The sequence below is a fragment of the Zalophus californianus genome, chromosome 3 (assembly GCF_009762305.2).
Source record: "Zalophus californianus isolate mZalCal1 chromosome 3, mZalCal1.pri.v2, whole genome shotgun sequence".
In the NCBI taxonomy this organism is placed as follows: Eukaryota; Metazoa; Chordata; class Mammalia; order Carnivora; family Otariidae; genus Zalophus; species Zalophus californianus.
Genome location: NC_045597.1, coordinates 12,095,537 through 12,115,275, shown reverse-complemented (window position 1 = coordinate 12,115,275; position 19,739 = coordinate 12,095,537). Strand labels below are relative to the sequence as shown.

At 39.0% G+C, this 19,739-nt stretch overlaps 2 protein-coding genes across 3 annotated transcripts in view; one reads left to right on the top strand and one right to left on the bottom strand.

The window, feature by feature from the left end:
• UBAC2 (UBA domain containing 2) overlaps positions 1 to 19,739 on the top strand; it is a 168,528-nt gene that overhangs the window by 24,517 nt on the left and 124,272 nt on the right. For both annotated transcript variants that reach the window (XM_027588547.2, XM_027588548.2), the window contains exons 2-4: positions 4,365 to 4,492; positions 7,047 to 7,166; positions 7,713 to 7,822. In XM_027588547.2, coding sequence (XP_027444348.1) covers positions 4,365 to 4,492; positions 7,047 to 7,166; positions 7,713 to 7,822 — 358 coding nt within the window. The remainder of the gene's footprint in view (positions 1 to 4,364; positions 4,493 to 7,046; positions 7,167 to 7,712; positions 7,823 to 19,739) is intronic.
• Positions 13,181 to 17,978, bottom strand: GPR18 (G protein-coupled receptor 18). The gene is made up of 2 exons (XM_027588546.1): positions 17,712 to 17,978; positions 13,181 to 14,655 (listed from the first exon to the last, which is right to left on the bottom strand). Exon 2 carries the CDS (start codon positions 14,620 to 14,622, stop codon positions 13,627 to 13,629), a length of 996 nt encoding a protein of 331 aa, XP_027444347.1. The 5' UTR covers positions 14,623 to 14,655; positions 17,712 to 17,978; the 3' UTR covers positions 13,181 to 13,626.

Genomic DNA, 19,739 nt, shown 5'->3' with positions numbered 1-19,739 from the left:
TGAGGTAAAATTTTCGGATAGTGACATGTACAGATCATGAATTGATCAGTAAATCTTGCTGTCCATAGTAATACTGTATATGTATCCTGTGGTTTGGGACTTCTTGGACATTTGTATATTGTTGCTTTCTGCATAGACTTTGGAGATCTGATTTTTGCTCATCTTAAGAGGAGGACTTACAAAAAACAGGAGGATTTGATGGTAGAGTTATCCGATTTAAGTTATCAGATCTGTATTAGGGGTTTGGTTAGGCCTGGGCAGAATTTAAATGATTGTATAAATTAGGATCAGTTATTCATTCAGTAATTATTTCTTTTTAGTCTTGAATTTTAATTGTGAAATATACATAACCTAAAATCGACATCTCAACCATTTTTAAGTGTACAGGTCTGTGGCATTAAGTACATTCACACTGTTGTGCATCTATCTCTAGCACTCTTTTCATCTTGCAAAACTGAAACTCTGTACCCATTGAACAACTCCCTGTTCCTCCCTCCCTCATCCCCTGGCAACCACCGTTCTACTTCCTGTCTCGATGAGTGTGACTACTTAGGTACTTCATATAAGTGGAGTCATATGGTATTTATCTTTTTGTGTCTGGCTTATTTCATTCAGCATGATGTCTGAAAGGTGTGTCCATGTTGTAGCAGGTGCCAGAATTCCTTCCTTTTTAAGATGGAATACTATTCCATTATATGTGTACACCACATTTTGTTTATCCACCTACCCATGGATGGGCACTGGAGTGGCTTCCACCAGTATTTATTGAGCATCTCTCATACATCAGTCACCTTTAATTAAACACTTACTGAGTGCCCTAATGGGCCAGATTCTGTTCTCAGCATGCGAGATTCTGCAGCAGTGAATGTCCCAAAGTTGCTGCCTTCAAGAAGCAATACACAAAGAAACATATTTCTTGATTCTAAATTGCATTTTTCATGTGTTAGTGCTTGTAAAATTGGGTGTCCTTTATAATTGATAACATCTTAGAATTTTATAAGGCATTGTTTCTTTTTTAGTGACACCTAAAATAATGGTGTATCTTACAGTCGTTTTGAATCATAGATTTGATGAGTCACTATTTAGTAAGTCAGTTGTTGATAAGTGCTATGAAAAAAATAATCCAGAACAATGGGGATAGAAAGGTAGTTACATGGGGTCGTCACAAATAAGGTGACATCTGAGCAAAGCACATGTTCAGTTCGGTTGATTTTTTTCAAAGTGGGACTTCCTTCCTGAAGGATGCAGTGTGCTGGTTCACATTCTGGTGCAAACTCTGTACCTCATTGTGGACTGCTAGCAGTTTGTGGATGGGTTACTTTGAGTAGCAGGGCTCAGGGTAGAGCCCTGACAAGTAGGGATAGGGATGGGGGTTGGGAGTATTTTGCAAGATGGGCCCGGTTCTGGTATGTATGGGAAGGGCAAGGGTGATGGATTTTCTATTTAGTAACTGGCAGCAGTGTTGCCAGTTGCTCGGAACAAAAACTTTGGAGTCATCTTTGACTTTTCCATTTGTGCATGCTTTACACCCAGTCAGCCAGCAAATCCTGCCTGCTGTGCCTTCAGAGCGCATCCCCATTCTGACCACTCTGACCACCCCCACCTAAACCACCATGGGCCAGGCCATCTTCATCTCTTGCCTGGATTATCATGATGGCCTCCTAACTGGTCTCCTTTCTTATGTACGTGCCTTCCTGTAATCTCTTCTCAATATAGCAAGCGAAGTGATCCTTTGAAAACATGTCTGATCATGTTACTCCTTTCCTCAGATCCTCCCAAAGCATCCTATCACTTTTATAGGAAAGGTTGAAGTCCCTATGCTTGCCTACAGGGCACTGCTCCGTCCGCTACCCCACTTCTTTGACCTTCTATCCTACCTGTCTGCCTTGTGTATCTTTTGCTCTTAGCTGCCTCTGGCAGCCTGGCTGCTTCCTAATCATATTGAGCATGTTGCTGTCTCAAAGCATTTGTATTTGCTGTTTGCTCGGCCAGAAGTACAGTTCCCCAGATATCCGCAGGGCCCATTTTCTCAGGTCCCTTCTCAAATCTTACTGTATCAGAAGAGCCTTCTAATCACCCTGTGTAAAATAGTACCCCTCTTTCCCACCAGCACTGTGTTTTCCCCTAAATCAGGATAGGTTGAGTTATGCTACAGTAGCAAACAACTGCAAAATATTGGGGGCCTAAAAGAAGATTTGTTTCTCACGGAAGGTACCTCTCTGTTGCCAGTCACCTGGGAGGTCTACTCCATATTGTCTTCACCTCTGGGATCTGATGGCTTAGCCTACCACCTTGAGCACTGGTGGAGGGAAACACCGTTTACTGTTCTTCAGGTATCTCCACGAAAGTGACATCTGTCACACTGACTTGGCCAAAGCAAATCATAGTGTCATCCCTAACTTCAACTAGGGGCAGGTATGAGTGGCTCAGCGGTCTTTTCATGTGTTTGGAAAGAGACCAGGCAATCCATGGTGGATAGCACAACTACACTTTTTATCCTGCTTAATTTTTCTATAGCATTTACTTCCCTCTGACACAATACATATTTACCTAGTTTTGTGTATTTTCTTTTCTCTCCTGTCTAAACCACAAAGGAGTGGGGCTTTGTCCATCACTAATTGCTGTACTCCAGGGGCATAGGATAATGTGTGACCTATTGGAAGTGCTTATTAATTTTTGGGGATGATGGAGAATAACCCAAGCAAAGCATTCATTTCTTTGCTTGGTGACATGTAAGCCAAGCTGGGAGTATGGAGCAGGGAGGTTTGAGGAGAGAGGAGGAGATAGGATGAAATGAGAAGTTGAAGAAAAGCAGTAGAATTGCTGGTAGGTGGAGAGTGTCCGTTGAGACTGGAGACCATGAACCTGCAGGGAGATCTTGCAGCTCAGCTCTGTGATTTCTTCCAGTAACGTCAAGTTGCTCCAGAGCTGGCAAGGCAGAGGCAGGAATGAACGTTGAGTCCCATTTCACAAGGATAGGTGGAAGCCCAAGTTGAAGAAGGAGACGAGATCCTCGCTGCCCCTTCAGGGTGCAGCTGCATCATTCCCGCTCCATCTTCCATCCTGTCAGAAAGATGCAGGAGCTCGCCTGTCCCAAAGGAAGCCCTTCCTCGTGGGTGGTGTGCATGTGCTGGCAGGAGCCATCTCCCGTCTAGGCATTCTTTCTTTCATTTGCTTCTCGGACGCTTTTGAGGTAGCTTCTCTTCCCTTCATTTTACAGGAGCAGAACAAACGCTTCAAGATAGAATTTGGGTTGGTCAAGCTCACAGCCACAGTGCTCTCCTGTACTTTTGAGGTGCTAGGCCATGAGGAGCTCTCTTAGTTTTTAGATTCCCTGGAGCCTTGGTTGTGCCTGGGTCATGAAGACAGTATGCAACTACCTTACTAATGGTTCCAATTTAGATGTTTGCAAGACCTTACCAGAAAGGAAACAGTTGGTCTATTTTTATATACTTAAAAACGGGTGCAGTAACCACATTACCAACTGTAACTAGTAAATTCACTCCCAGGGAATTTCTTAAGAATACAGTTAAAGTGTACTTCACACGATCTGAGAATGTTGCCATCAGTGATACTTTCCTGTGGTCTTACCTGTTGATGATCTGAATGTTTCATATGTGCAAGAAACTACACCAGGCTCTGTGGCCACTGTAGAGAAGAGAAGGCAGGTGGCCTCCCCTCAGGTATGTTCAATGTGGTCAGGAAGGCAAAAGAAGCATGAAACCCTGACTATTCAAATAGTACCTGGAAACAAAGGTGCAGTGTGGGGGCAAAGCCCCTGAGACTAAAATGCTTCACTGAGACTGATGGAGGGAAGTGGAAATTGAGCTGTAACCTGAAGGCTGGCCTGAGACCTAGACAGGTTCTCCGGTGGAAAACTGACTTGGGCCCTAGCGGTAGCCCTGGCAGAAAATCTCAGCATGCCACTGCAGGCAGCCGAGGTAGCACTTTTAACTGCTTTTTTATTTTTTTGAAAAAATGTTTATGTGTGTGAATCTCATATATGCTCAGGAGCTAACTGGTCAGTTTGGTAGAAAACACTCCTCTATTTCTTCACCCTTTGGTGACCATTTCTGAGAAGTATTCTGTGGAAGTTACTGGCTGTAAACTTGGTTTGGTCTCATGTGAGAGTGAAATGACAGTGAACCCCTGCCAGCAAATTCCACTTATTTACCAGTGACCTTTGATCGCTTACCTTTGCAGGTAGAGGTTTTGAAGATATATGTTAATACGAATTAAATTCCAGAGTTTGTGAATGATGTCTTCATTCTAATACAAAGGAAGTGAATTCTCTTGCTTTTTACCCAAGTGGTTTTTTAAGTCTTAGAATCAGTCATTCTGAAAGACGTTCTTTTTCTCTCTAGATAAGGCACCTCTGTCCAAGGGTCTTCTGCTGGTCCCCAGTGCCCTGTCCCTTTTGCTAGCCCTCCTCCTGCCACACTGTCAGAGGTTCTTCGTGTATGACCTCCAAGCAGTCAAGGACGACTTCCAGGTGAGTTCTGCTTTATGGGCCTTTGCGAGGAGAAAAGGCAGAATCTTTGCCTGATGGGCTATTTCTTTTCTGCTATTCTTTATGCTTGCTTTTCTGCTATTTTTTCTTTTCTGTTCTTCTTCGTCCCTCAAAGCCTCTAAATTTTTTTTAAAGATTTTATTTATTCACTTGAGACACAGAGATACAGAGAGAGAGAGAGCATGAGAGCATGAGCAGGGAGAGAAGCAGAGGGAGAGGGAGAAAGAGGCTCCCCGTTGAGCCAGGAGCCCAATGTGAGACTCGATCCCAGGACCCTGGGATCATGACCTGAGCCGAAGGCAGACGCTCAATCATCCAAGCCACCCAGGTGCCCAAAGCCTCTAAATTTTTAAGAAATATCATTTATTTTTAATACTCCAGCAAGTGAATTTTCTGGTTGCATTTATTAATACTTGCAGGAAAGCCAGTTATAATGAACAGTTGCAGTATTTCCTTTTACTGGTAGGAACATCTCACATTTCACTTCTTACTCATGGAAATGCAGTTTGCAACTTCAAAAGAAAAACAGTGTTAAATCTGTTTTAATTATGACTGTATGCATTCTTAATGTTTTTAAAAGCATTTTTGTACTTAACATTTCAAAACTTTATATTTCAAGTCTGAGTATTGATTAGATGGTCTAAGTTCTTCCAGCTCTAACAGATTGTGAATCTATGAATTACTTTTATAGTAGTGGTTATATCAAGCAGGAAATTTCCCTTGGGTTTTTATTTCTGGGAAGAGCAGAACTCTATGGCTTTTGAGATTTATGGGCTGACCTCTTTGAAGATGCTGGTGCTGGGTCTTGTCTGTGAGTTGGAGCGTAAAAGGGATGTTCGGGCACCAATCCCAGAGTGGCGGCTTTCCCCACACCACTGGGCAATTCTTGGATATCCTCTGGGCATCCTGCGATTCAACTAAATCCTGACACCGTCTACCTGGAGAGAGCGTCAGATCTCACGGGTGAAGGCTTCAGTCCCACAGGGCTGCCTGCCCCACCCCCATGCTAGTTGTAAAGTGCAGGTTATTACCTGTGCTTCTGACCAGCTGGCAACCAATTAGAGATTACCACAATCTCCCCCTCGGACGTGAGATGCCGTTGCAAGTCCAACTTGTTACTAGTACTTACGACTGACTGGCTTTAAATCAGAGGTTCCCATGACCCCCTCCTTAGGTTTGATTAGTTTGCTAGAGTGGCTTTCAGAACTCTGAGAAACATTTTACCTACTGGATTACCTGTTTATCATAAAAGGATAGGATAAAGGACACAGATGAACATCCAGATGGAAGAGATGCATTGGGCAAGGAGTGGGGGGAGGACACAGAGCGTCCATGGTCTCTCTGAGGTGCCATGTTATCACCGACCTGGGAGCTCTCTGAACCCTGTCATTTCGGGTGTTAGTGGAGGCTTCATTAAATCATTGGCCATTGGCAGTTGATCCAACCTCCAGCCCCTCCCTTTTCCCTCATAGGTAGGTCAGAGGGTGGGACTGAAAGTTCCAACCCTCTAATCCCAAGGTTGGTTCCCCTGGCAACCAGCCCCCATTCTTAGGTGCATCTAAAAGTCACACACTGACATAAAAAAAGACACCTTTCTGGCTTTCATCAGTTAGGAAATTCAAAGGATTTTAAGAGCTCTGTAGCAGAAGTGAGAGTGAAGACCAAAACTTTATTTCTTATTATAAGTCACAGTATCACAGACTGTTAGTGCAAATTATGGTATGTAACCTACTACCTTTTCTTTGCTAAATACTCGATTAGCCGTTTTAAGCATAATACTCTACTTCTGGAACACTGACATCTTTTCTTAATGGTGATGTAATTGATACCATTGCTCATGTTCGCTTCAAGTTTCTCTGAAAGTCTTTCAGTTACTTATCCAAATTACTGCTTTCTGTCAGAATATATGTTGCTATAATGGTTGCACGTTAGAATCACCTGAATAAACTACACACACACACACACACACACACACACACACACACACACACACACACACGTTAGAATCACCTGAATAAACTACACACACACACACACACACACACACACACACACACACACACACACACACACACACACACACACACACACACACACACACACACACACACACACACACACACACACTGATCTCACCGTAGACCAGCTGAGTTGAAAAATCTAGTGGTAGGCCTAAACATTGGTGTACTTTTTTAAAAAAAATCCCCAGGGGATTCTAGTATGTGGCCAGCCCTGAGAACCACTGCTGTAAGGGAACATAAGGGCCCTTTGGCCCCAAGTTGGTACCTTTCTGATTCGGGGGGATTAATTTGGTTTATCTGGCCAAATAGGCAAGAGTCCCCTTCTAATGCCCTGCTTTATGGGCACCTGTGCTGTAAAGGTGGGGACCTGCCTACATGGAGGAGTTTTCCTTTTGTGTGTATATCATTATTTTTATTAAATTAGAGTTTTAAAAATAAGCAGTATAAAGTAAATGTAATAAATTTATAAGGCAGAAATCTGAAGAAATCTTATTCTTTTTTAAATCCCCATTTAGATTTGGAGGTTGATAGGTGGAAGAATAATTTGCCTCGATTTGAAAGATACTTTCTGCAGTAGTCTGCTTATTTATAATTTTAGGATATTTGAAAGAAGATATGGAAGCAGAAAATTTGCAGTAAGTTTTTACATATTTTCCCTTTGCTACTTACGTTATAGAAAAAAGTATTTTTGTTTTCTTATTTTTAAATAGTTTTGTTAAGCTTGGTGTTATTACTAACAATTATCTCTTAATTACATGATCCTCTGTTTGATTTGGAACATGGATATTAGCCAAAGAAAAAATTTAAATTTAAGCCACTTGCATAATAAAATAATAATGGTAATGATAATAGATAATATCAGGTGTGAGTGGCTAATAAAAATTTTTATTAGGATTTTACTTCAGTAAAATTTTAATCATTTATTTTGCTTAATGGTTTGTGTGTTACTTGTTAAAAGTAAATCAAGCTATAAATATCTTCTTTTTCTTTTTTTACCATACATAAAAATTATGAAAGTGTTAATGCATTGCACCAATATGGCTTTACTCGACCATTTTGAAAACTCTATGCTAAAAAAACGAATTAAAAGAAATAATGTACCTGGGCTGGTTCTAATTAAATAAATGTTATTTATTTTTTGAAGACTTCTTTCAATAATGTTCTTCCTGTTTTATTTTTAGTCCTTTTTGCTGGGTTCCTGGGTTTTGTCAGCCTTGGTTGACTTCGTCCTCGTTGAGGCCGTGTGGTATTTCTTTGGTATCACTGCAGCTGGGAATTTGCCTTCTGGATTGTAAGTAGCTCTCAAAGATTAGCTTAATAATTACTTAAATCTGATTTAAGTTATTGTACATGGAAGTCAGTAAAAGAATATATTAAACTCATAGATGTTGTAAAATTGATTTTAAGGGTAAAAGAATCCAGGGTATACTTAGTCACATTTTCATTATGTTCTTGAAACAGAATCTGGATTACACTCACTCTTCTTTTCAGCTTTGAGATCTCATATTTTAGAGAATTTTTAACGAATGTCTGTTCTGGTTGGTCCAGAAGGTAGAATTAATTTTGTATTTTTATAGTGAAATTTTGTCTGTAGTTTTATGAACTAATTAAACAAAATTTAGGTTAGATTTGGAAACAATTTGAAGTTAAGCTTCTGAAAAATGATGTTTTTAAAATTGATATTGTTTAGATACTTCTGCCAAAGATAAAGTTTATAACATAGCCAGCCTGCAGTGGTCAACCTAACTCAGTGTGTGTGCGTGCGTGCGTGTGTGTGTGTGTGTGTGTGTGTGTGTGTGTGTGTGTGTATGCTTTCATATTGTGTTGATCTTCTTTAAAAATAAAACGTATTAGTTTATGAAATAACTAGTATCTAAAAGTAGAGTAGTTAGCACATATAAATGACCTTAAAGCATCTTGGAATTAAGTATCTGAGAGATGAAATACTGTGAAATAAAGATACATCAGATATTTAAAATTCTGTGTGTACTAATTTCTGCCTTATTTTAATTTAGATATGTGTTTTTAGAGAACTGTTTGGGTACTGAATGTATCTTAATTCAGATTCACTTTGGATCTCTACATTAAAAATATAGTTAGTGATCTAATAGCCTTCACACTTATGTTGTTAATATTTACAGTGTAGCCTTTATGGGATTTACTTAATTATTGCACTCATTAAATAACTGTTGACCATTAGCTGTTTTAATAATGTGTGATTCTGAATGATATCTGAATGGAGAGACATAGCGAGAGGGGGAACACAAGCAGGGGGACCGGGAGAGGAAAAAGCAGGCTTCCCGCCGAGCAGGGAACCTGATGCAGGGCTTGATCCCAGGACCCCTGGGATCATGACCTGAGCCAAAGGCAGACATTTAACCGAGGCGCCCAGGCGCCCCTTGTTTTGTTTTTTTAAGATTTTATTTCTTTATTTGACAGAGAGAGAGAGAGAGAGAGAGAGCAGAGCGGCAGGCAGAGGGAGAGGGAGAAGCAGGCTCTCTGCTGAGGAGGGAGCCCAACACGGGGCTCGATCCCAGAATTGTGGGATCATGACCTGAGCCAAAGACAGACGCTTAACTGACTGAGCCAGCCAGGTGCCCCTAGATGGAGAAGTTTAAGTTGACTCTTTTGCTGTTGTGGAAAATAGTGTAGTCATCAGGAATGATTCATGTTGATTCAGAAGAGAAGCAGCGTTACTAAGTCATTAGTTTTCCCCAAACATTTCTCATCTAGGCTAATTCTTTTTGGTTCTCTCTACGGCCTCCTGAGATATGGAAGTATATTGAAAGACAATATGAATGTTAATTCAGCCATCACCTGAATGAGAACATGTTTCTCTTTCCTTGTCAAATCATGAAACATTACATATGGCTTTTTAGAGTCCTGACGCTTTCTCAGACATAGACTTCTTGGAACATAAATCTTTGTTTCAGTAAACTCTGCATTTTGTAAATACATCCTTCATTAGATGTTAGTAAAGCTTCAGGAACTCAGGAGAGGAAACTACTCTTGTTTTAGTCAGTGTGCTTTATAGTTTGCAGTATTCTTCACATAACTTCTCGTTACCCTTTTTCTTTTGCCGCCAAATGCCAAATTTATTTGCACTCTCTACAGTTCTTCATTTCTATTTAATTCTCTCTCCCTCTCTTTTTTTTACCTCACTGTAGTTAAAACTTGTCTTATAATGTCACTAGCAACCAACTAATTTTTAAAGCCAGTGTCTTATTTTCGTTTGTTTTATTTACCCTTTCAGTAGCTCGTAAATACTTTTTGAGCTCCCATTATTTCACGAACTAACCTGCTGTCTTGAGCCCCAGCACACTGCTCTCTCCTGGTGCTCTTTGATCTTATTTATTGTGTGCAACTCCTTTCTCAAGCTTACTCTGGGCTTTCTCTGGGCTTCCTTGTCCACTCCCATGATGTCAGCTACAGTTAACATCCCTTGTTTGTTTCCCAGCTCTCTATCTCCAGCCCATATTACTCTCCTGATCTTGCTAGAGTCATGTTTCTGGTGACTTCTAAGACTCAGAGAAAATTTGTCATGTTCTGAGCTTTCATCTCTTCTGGTCTCCTCTTTTGCTGGGCTCGCATCTCCATTAATGGCATTTCCATCTACCTGGTCATCCAGTCTTTCTCTTTTCTCATCCTTGGACTAGGGCACCAGGTCCTGTTAATTTGAAGTCCTGTGTAAATCATTCATTCACCACATCTTCTCTACTCCTGCTGTCAGGTCAGTGTAAACTCTAAGATGTTATTTATTTATTTGAGAGAGAGAGAGAGAGAGAGTGAGAGCAAGCGCACAAGCAAGGGGAGGGGCAGAGAGAGAGGGAGAAGCAGACTCCCCACTGAGCAGGGAGCCTGACACCAGACTCATTCCCAGGACCCCGAGATCATGACCTGAGCTGAAGGCAGACACTTAACTGACTGAGCCACCCAGGCACCCCTAAACTCTGATCTTTTCCTGCCTGGATTGTTCCATAATTCTCTAACTAGTCTTCCTATCCACTTCAAAGCATCCCATATAATGTGGTTAGAAATTATTCTTCCAAAATGCAAGTTCAACCATGCCAGTCTTCCTTTTAAAATCTTTTAAGTCCTCATTCCTTCAAAGTAAAAATCAGACTCCTCCAAGATGGCAGCAAAGCAGTCTGGAATAGTGGGAGTGCAGAGGCTTTGCCATCAGATACGCCAGATTTGAGATTCCAGCCCTCCCATGGTATTACTTGTGTATAATCTTGAGCAAGTTACTTCTCTCAAGTTCCCTTCCTGAGCTCAGTTTATAGTGGATCATCATATGTAAACTGAGGGTCAGAACTCTATACTTCCCAGGCAGTGGGAAGAATTAAGAGAGCTCTTTCATGCAGGCATCCTAGCAGTGACAACCCCCGACCCCTCATACTGATTTTCTTCTTTCCCTTTAGAGTCCTCATAATCTGGCCCCAGTCCAGTGTTTCAAGCCACTCCATTGGTCATTCAGCTTTCTTAACATGCTATGTATTTGTATTCTCGTGCCTACTTGGTTTTCTTTCTGCACCTGTCGCCCTTTGGCAGGAATAATTGCCCTTTTATGTGTATTCCAGCAAATTTATTAAGATCCCTAGCATTTATTACATTGTCATTGTCATTATGACCTGGGCCTTCCATGCCATCCTTCTGGCTGTTTGAGGGAGAACTAGTTTTACTTTATGTACTCAATTGCCTTACATTCTGTAATGTTGAAGGGGTAGCCTTGATTGCAGTGTAGCCCATAAGACTATAAAGTAAGGTCTTTGAACCATAGACCTGTTCATTTCTTTTCTAGTGCCCTGCATAGAAATTATACGTAGCATCTGAAAGATTCTCAAGACTGTTATTTGAAATTCAGAAAATGTAACCATTATGTTTTGAAAGTAAAGGTAACTCCATTAAAAGCTATGTATATTAGGTGCTTTTAGAAACCCATGCCTCTCACACAACTGTCCTTAAGTACCTATTATTTTTTAGTTATTAGTATTTACATATGGATGTTATATTGTTTCTGAGAATTGAAACTCTCCAGAATAAGTGGAATTTTGAGTTTTCACATTCCATGTTAAAATGTATCTGATTACAGCCTAATAAAATTATTTTTTAATTGTGCTTTAGATTATCTATAATTTTACTGTGAGAACCATAACATGTATTTTCACTTTCTGTCAATAGTGTTTTGTTGTATTTTGTGCTCCCAAGTTAAGTTCTTCTCGTCAAGAAAAGCCATCGCAGAGAACTTGCCATTTAATAAGTTAGCAAGGGGCGCCTGGCTGGCTCAGTTGGTGGAGCATGCAACTCTTGATCTCAGGGTTGTGAGTTCGAGCCCCATGCTGGGTGTATTTAAAAATAAAATCTTTAAAAAAAATACAAAAAAAAAAAGAAATAAATTACATAAGAGTAGATTAGACTGTATAGTTGAGAGTAGGCTATGACTGTATATTCATACCATAAACCTATATATCAAATATAGGAGTTATTTCCCATGTTTCAGAAATAATAATTTGTTTAAAAGATATTTGCTAAAGTATCTTGCTCACTTGACTATTTAAACTAAAAACTTCAAGTAGTTTTCTCTTTGTGGAGAAACTACATCTAAGAGAAACTGCGTCTCAGTACCATCTTGACTCCTTTATCTTATGTAGCTCTGAGAATGTTTATGTTCTATGAACTTGTTTGCTTTTTATTATTGAAAATTGGTGGTTGACATAACAGGAACTTGGTTTCTAGTCCTGGTTCTTCAACTGAGCAAGTCACATAACCTCTTTGGACTTTAGTTCCTTTATATATAAAACAGAAGAGTTAACTAGAAGATCATCTAAGGGATCTTCTAGTATTAAAACACTATTTTATGATTAGGCTCCTTCATGTTTACCTTTTCTTTTCTTTTTTTTAAGAATATGAATTTACCCATGTTAATTATAGAAATCCATTTCTAACTAATGCATTTATTTGATTCTTAGTCCCATTAGGAGGTGATCATGTTAAGAGCAATGAAAGTGATTTAGCAGAGAGGAAGTTATGATAGACTCATTTGTGTATTTCCATAATATTTAGAATAATATGTGCTTTACAGATTATAGTTCACTTCCTTTTCTTTTTAAATGGGGAAGTTACTTGGTTTGTTACTTTATTAGGGGAAATTAAATGGCAAGGCTATGGTAAGAATCCAGTGTCCCTGACTAGTGCTGTTATACTGTGACATATGGCCTGGGAAAAAATCATTCTCTTGTAATGTGATGTTTAATCAATAAGAAGAGCAAACTGTTTATATTGGAGAAATATATTTTACCCTACAGCAGGAAATTTCATGTCATAGGAATGAACCTGGGTTATTGGGCTGAAATAGATTCTCGGATTGGGTCTCCTGCATTGGTTGTAAGTAGAGTCTGGTGCACAGTAGGCTCTCAGTAAGTGTTTATTGAATGACTATTATCTGTTTCCAAAAAAAAAAAAAATGAATTCAGAGTACGGGAGGGCTGATGGAGATTGCCTTTGCAGGCCCCTTCAGGTGATTGCTCCTGTTAATTTTGGTTGGTGGCATGTAACAGTGATGGGTTGAACATAGTTGTTTGTGCAGGAATCTTGGAAGTTTGGTGTTTGGAACACAAAATATAGTAAGATTTAGACCGTCAGTCCTGAGTGTAAATTAAACCAAAGGGAGCTTTGGTTTGGGTTTAATCAAATTATAATTTAACAATTTAAACTATTTTGAACAGTAAGTGGATTTTCTTTTTTTTTTTTTTTTTGGCCTGCTGACTTGATTGACATCAACTCGCTTGCACGTAGAATTAAATCCAAAACGTTGTCAACTATATATTTAGACAAGGCTTCATTGTGAAATACAAATTGGATATTTTTCTCCCAGTAACTCAAATATGTTTTATACAAGTTTTGAAAAAAAAATTCATTAGAATAATTAAGAATATTTAATTATGTTGTCACATACTTAGATCCTACAAAAGTGTTTTTTTTAAGTTTGTTTTTTTCAGGAGAGAAGGGACTTTGTAATATACAGAATATCCACTGGCCTTAGGGTAGTTAGTAAAGTGAATATAAAGAAACTAAAGACAAAAACCTGCTTATCATTCAAAGCATTTCACTGTTTACATTGCTTAGTGACCGTAAACTACCTGATCGGAAGCTTTTTCTGCGCACGCTCCGAAGGTAATTGCGGTAGAGCATGACACTAATGACTCGAGCCTGAAATTGTTTTGAAACAATGTAGTAGAGAATCACATCCAAACAGGTGCTGAGGTTCATGAGGAAGGTGGTAAAGGCTCCCCAGGGATTGTAACTGTTCTCATCCCCTTCCAGCATCAGGAAAGCAAAACAGATGTGGAAAGGCATAAAGCAGACGAGCACCTGCACCATGAGTGTGATGATGATTCTTATAGACTTCTCCTTGACTTTTGGTTTCAGCTTGGATGTCTTCCCGTGAAGGAGACTATGAATGATGACTAAGTAGCACCCAATCATGATGAACAGGGGAATCAAGAAAAAAAATATCAGTCGAGTGAAGTTTAACATGTTAATAGCTTTTAGGTGGACGATGTCAGAAATCTTCAGGCAGGTGGGGGGTGTGGAGGCCTTATCTGGGTCCTCATAGAGCAGTAGAAGTGGGATGGTAGTTGTCAGGGTCATTATCCAGACTCCCAGGCATGCTAGCACGGCTTTGCCTGTGTTTTTAAGTTCTTTGGCATATTTTGGCTGCACAATGGCCATGTATCTGTCGGCACTAATAAAAGCAAGAAGCCATAGAGCAATACTTGGATAAAACACCGTGAGAGCCCCAAGAATCTGGCAGAAGTACTCTCCAAATGGCCATTCGCCTTTTGCATAATAAAACATCCGAAAGGGTAAACTCATTATAAATATTAAGTCCAAAAATGCTACATTCATCATATAGATGGTTACAGTGGTTCTCTTCTTGGTGGTACAACTAAAAACCCATAAGGCAGTGGCATTAACAAATAATCCGATTATGAAGATACAGCTGTAGAAGATAAGGGCTGCGATTTTGTATTCTTCTGGTTGTGAATCATTCAAAGGGCCAGGTTGAACTTGATTGTGAGGAGTGGTCATCTTATAGTTTGTTGGGGGAACGACACTTAGAAACTGTAAAATAGTTAAGAAGAATAGGAGGAATAAAACATTTTGTTGAAAAATAAATGCTTAACACTCTCATCCTTGACTTGGCATGTCAGTGGATTTTAATTGTAAGAGTATTTTGTGTTGTAGAGTCAACATATGTGTCTTAGTATTTATTAAGAAATACATTTCGTAGGTATTATTACTAATATGCACTAACCTATTAAAATGGTCTGGTGTGTTATAAAGCACTAGCACATTTATTCATTTTCTCTCTCTCTGCTCACCTCCCATTTCCCCTAAAGAATAACTTTTTTTTTAAATGATTTTTCCTGTAGTGTGAAATTGGGTAGCAATTATTCTTATAATAAACATTCTTTGATTGGGACTAATTGGGAGAAGGCCATTCTGAATTTTGAATCTTACAGAATAGTTTGCTACTTTTTTATCATCTTTATTCCGTTTAAATGTTTTGTAACCCAGGTTAGTGATGTCCAAAGGATGAATTTTTACTCATTAAATATAGTTTTAATATATAAAATGTGTATTAGAAAACTAATAAAGGAACCCCATAACTGGTTAATTCACAGTAATCCTCATTGGAGAGCAGGAACTTTTCCTTTTGCCTACTATATCCCACTGCTTCTTGCGTCCTTAGGAGTACTCATTAAGTAAATGTTTGCTGAATTGATGGATGAGTGAAGGAGGGACCCACAGCAACTACTCTCTGGTTTGTCAATGAATACTCGCTTGGTTAGTTATTAAACCTATTTATTTTTAAGTGGAAACACTTCCTCATAGTATTGTGTTCTTTCTCAATTACCATAGGTCTAGAAACAGCAGTGTGTTGCGCCATGGTCCACAGATTAAGAGCTGGACTCTTAGAACAACAGATGAGCTAGTTTTTCATGCACAGTTGGAAGTGCCTAACGCTGTCTTCAGATGGTGTTTACCAGTGTCCTAGAAATGGCTGTCGCTGGTGTGCACAGAAAGCAACACCTCGGGAAGAGGACATTGCTAGGATAGTAACTCTCATGCCCTCCCTCTACCTAGAGAAATTTAAGTATTGTTTGTCAAATGAAATTTAAAAAAGCAATATCAAAGACAAGTAGTTACTAATTAGAAGTCACTCAATAACTTTAGGTGTATGCAGGAACTAATTCCCGTCAAACAATGTCCATTTCTAATGGAAAGGAGTTTAGTTATGATTGTAAATATCATCGACCCTCCTCAGAGTGAAACATCCATCACCCATGATGCAGCGTCAACAACAGTGATTTTAAAAATAAACTCGCTTACAAAGAGATGGAATCTTGTGGTATCCCCTTGAAACATGGAGGTGTAAGAAAAGTTTCCTTCAGAAATGTCACTTGTTAGAGTGGGCTGTCTCTAAATCAGCCCTGAGTCTTCCTTTAGTGTGAGAACTGTGGGGGTGATTAGCAGTCTGGTCAGTGGCATCATGGGCTGTTGATAATTTAAAATGAATTTGAGCAAAAAAAAAAAAAAAAGGAATTTGAGCAATTGCTGTGAACAAACACAAGATAAGAGTTTGTTCTTCCATTCCCCCCCCCCCCGCCTTTTTTCCTTCCTTCTTGACTACAGCTAGTTAGCCAAGTATCTAGGTTAGATATGATTTTGGATTAGAATTGTATATATTAATAGCCTGTATTAATTAAAATTTTCAAATATTGGTGTGACTAGAATTTTAATTCCTATCAAATGAGAAAAGTACTACATAGAAAAATTAAATCTCCAGTATTATACAAAGGAGAATAATTTTGGAGGCTTGACTCTTTAAATTTTCATTGAATTTTTAAATAGTAGCAGTTGTAAATGAAATTTTGTATCTTTTTTCTCTTTTGATATTGTTTCTGGACTCCCTTCCCCCCATCCTTATCCCTGAATTTTGTCCCATAAATTTCATAGTTACGAACCCTTTTTGAGTAAATCTTTTAACCCCCGTTGGGCTCAAGCTGCTTTTATGTTACCAACACTTGTATTCATTTGCTTAAGGTTGAAAAAAATATGTGTGATGCATGTTTTAAAGGCATTACCAGACAGACTGTGCTGTTGTACACACAAATACATTTTTGGATAAATATTAAAAAGTGGCTTTCATGTCAGCGTTTTAAAAACTTTAGATTCAGTAACTATAGTCTTTTTTTTATTTTTATTTTTTATTTTTTTTAAGTTACTTTAACATTTATTTTTTTATTTTTATTTTTTTTAAAGATTTTATTTATTTATTTGAGAGAGAGAGAATGAGAGATAGAGAGCACAAGAGGGAAGAGGGTCAGAGGGAGAAGCAGACTCCCTGCTGAGCAGGAGCCCGACGTGGGACTGGATCCCGGGACTCCATGATCATGACCTGAGCCAAAGGCAGTCACTTAACCAACTGAGCCACCCAGGGGCCCACTATAGTCTTTTTTTAAAGATTTATTTGTTTGAGAGGGAGGGAGGGAGGGAGTGGGGGAGGGGGCAGAGGGAGAAGGAGAGAGAATCTCCAGCAGACTATGTGTGTTGGGGCTTGATCTCAAGACCCTGAGATCATGACCTGAGCTGAAATCAAGAGTCGGACGCTTAACTGACTGAGCCAACCAGGCGCCCCTTAGTCTTTTTTTTTTTGAAGCATTTAAGTACATTTTGTAAAACAGTGTAATTGAAACCAAGTGACAAAGACTCCTAAGTATGATTTATCATAGCAGCATTTTCCTTAAGTTGAAAAAAATCACATTTACTGTTAACGTAAAACAATGTTTTTTTTGTTTTTTCCTTTTAACAATGTTGAAAATAAATAAAAAAATCACATAAATAGTGTAGGAACATGACAGCATAACCCATTTCAAAGTCCTTTGCCAGCATAGTGTCAGTAATGTATTGTTAAAACAAATTATTTTGAAACTTAATAAATATAGCACTACTTTTTTTTTCTGTCACATACAAAGTTATTACAATATTATTGACCACTTTTCCCATGCTGTACTTTTCATCCCCGTGCCTTACTTAAAACTAGAAGTTTGTACCTCTTAAGTATAACATTACTTGGTGATAATCTGTGATGAAATTAACTAAATGCTACTTACCTTCTGTCCATCAAAAGGCTGTGCTAGAGAGGAACATTTTTCATGATATCCAGTTATGTAAAAGAGATATCTTGTGTTAAAATAGCTCTTTCTAAAAATGGTATATTTAAGAAATGCAGTATTTCTTTTGTTTTAGGTTCTTCTTTTCATTCACAAAGTTTTTTCAAATACAATACTTGGCATAGGAGTTGGTACTCCTTCGGCTATAATTGCTGCTTTGTCTCTTTCAGGAAGTACTCTCTGAAATAAGGCGTTTTCAACTTATGACTTTACCCTGGATGTGGTTTCTCTCACAAATGATTTGTTTATGAAGTCATGGTTAGCATAAACTCCGCTTGAAATGAAGGCATATAGTTAAGAGAATCAAACAAGTAGAGGAAAATGTATTTAGTTCCTTTTCTTTGATGCTTAAAGTCTGCATCATCTGTTGAAGGAGAATGAGATTTGATGTTGACTAGGATGGGATTCATAGTTTAGCTTCTTCACTTTTTAAGCTGCGTGACTTTTTCTACTTACTTAACCCCTTGAGTCTCTGTTCCTACTTAGTCTCTGTACAGTTAAGATAGAGATAATACTCATCGGATAGGATTGTGAGGACTCTAAACCAGAAAAATCCCAAGTGCTTAACATAGTGCCTGGCATTTTGTACTAATTTAGGTACTCCTAAACAGAGTTAACCCTTTATCACAAAGTTCCAGAAATCATAAAATACCCACTTTTATTGTTAAGATATTTCTAAGTGGTTAAAATTGGGATCCTCGATTATTTGCTTCTGCCTTGCACATGCATTTATGCACTTTGGTTTGCCTTTTTTTTAAGAGAGAGGAGTGAGTGTGAGGCGGGTGGGGGGGTAGGGGGTAGGGGCAGAAGGAGAAGGAGAGAGAATCTCAAGCAGACCCCCCCACCCCAGCACACGGCTCGATCTCACGACCCTGAGATCGTGACCTGAGCGGAAATCAAGTCAGATGCTTAACCGACTTGAGCCACCCAGGCACCCCTTCTTTATTTTTTAATCCCTAATGCATTCTGTCCCTTTTCTGTCACATGGAAGTATAGAAATAATCTCTTTTGTATAAACATCTCTGCAGATTGCTTAGAAAGGACTGGAATTCTTCAGTGGAATAATTTGCATGTTGGGAGTATTTTAACCTCGGAAGGGAAGTGAAACCAATGGGAAGGGAAGTGAGCAACCCCAATCATCGCCTGCCTTGTTACATTAAATTTTTTACTTTCTCTTTTCTTAAAAAAAAATATCTCATTTGCTTGTCTTAAAATTTTATCTTTATTTTTGGTGATACATGATTTGTCAACTTTTAAAAGGTACATGAACTTAACTATTTGCTTTTTGAATTTAAGACAGTTTGAGGGCCCTTGCTCTTTTTGTTCTCAGATAAAAAGCATAGTAAGTCTGTGACTTATAAAAGTTATTTAAATTCTTGTCTTTGGTGATTAAGTACTTTTGATTGTGATAACCTGCCATCATCATAGTAATGGGTTTAGAAGCAATGACAGCAACCTAAGCAGCTCCCTGTGTCGATGAGGGTGCAAGGCCTAAAGAGGGCCAGTCCCTTGCTGAGGAACTCAGACCCCCCCCCCCGCCCAAGGTCCTCCCTTTACCACCCTGGCTGCTGGAATAAACTTCTTGTTATGAGGTGAATGCATCAGCATATTCACCAGACAGGATTTATTCATTGCTCAGTTACGTTGCATGGATTTATGTTTCATGTGCAGTTCGGGAGTTTGATATTTCAGGTGGATTAGGAACCTCTTATCTGCAGATCCAATCTTTCCATTGCCTTAATTTCATATACCCTGTCACAAGTTTTTTTTTTCATTAAGTATTGATTAATGTTCCCTGTGCTGCTAAAATCAACCAGTGCAGCGATGGCATGTAGCTCATTAAGGTTTGAGTCCTTTATTGTACACAGGGAGATTGTTTTTTTTCCTACTTGCCAGTCTTGCAAAGAGAGACACAGAGGCGAGGCTTGAGGGTAGATCAGCTCTCGTTCCCCACTTCCTCTCCGCTTT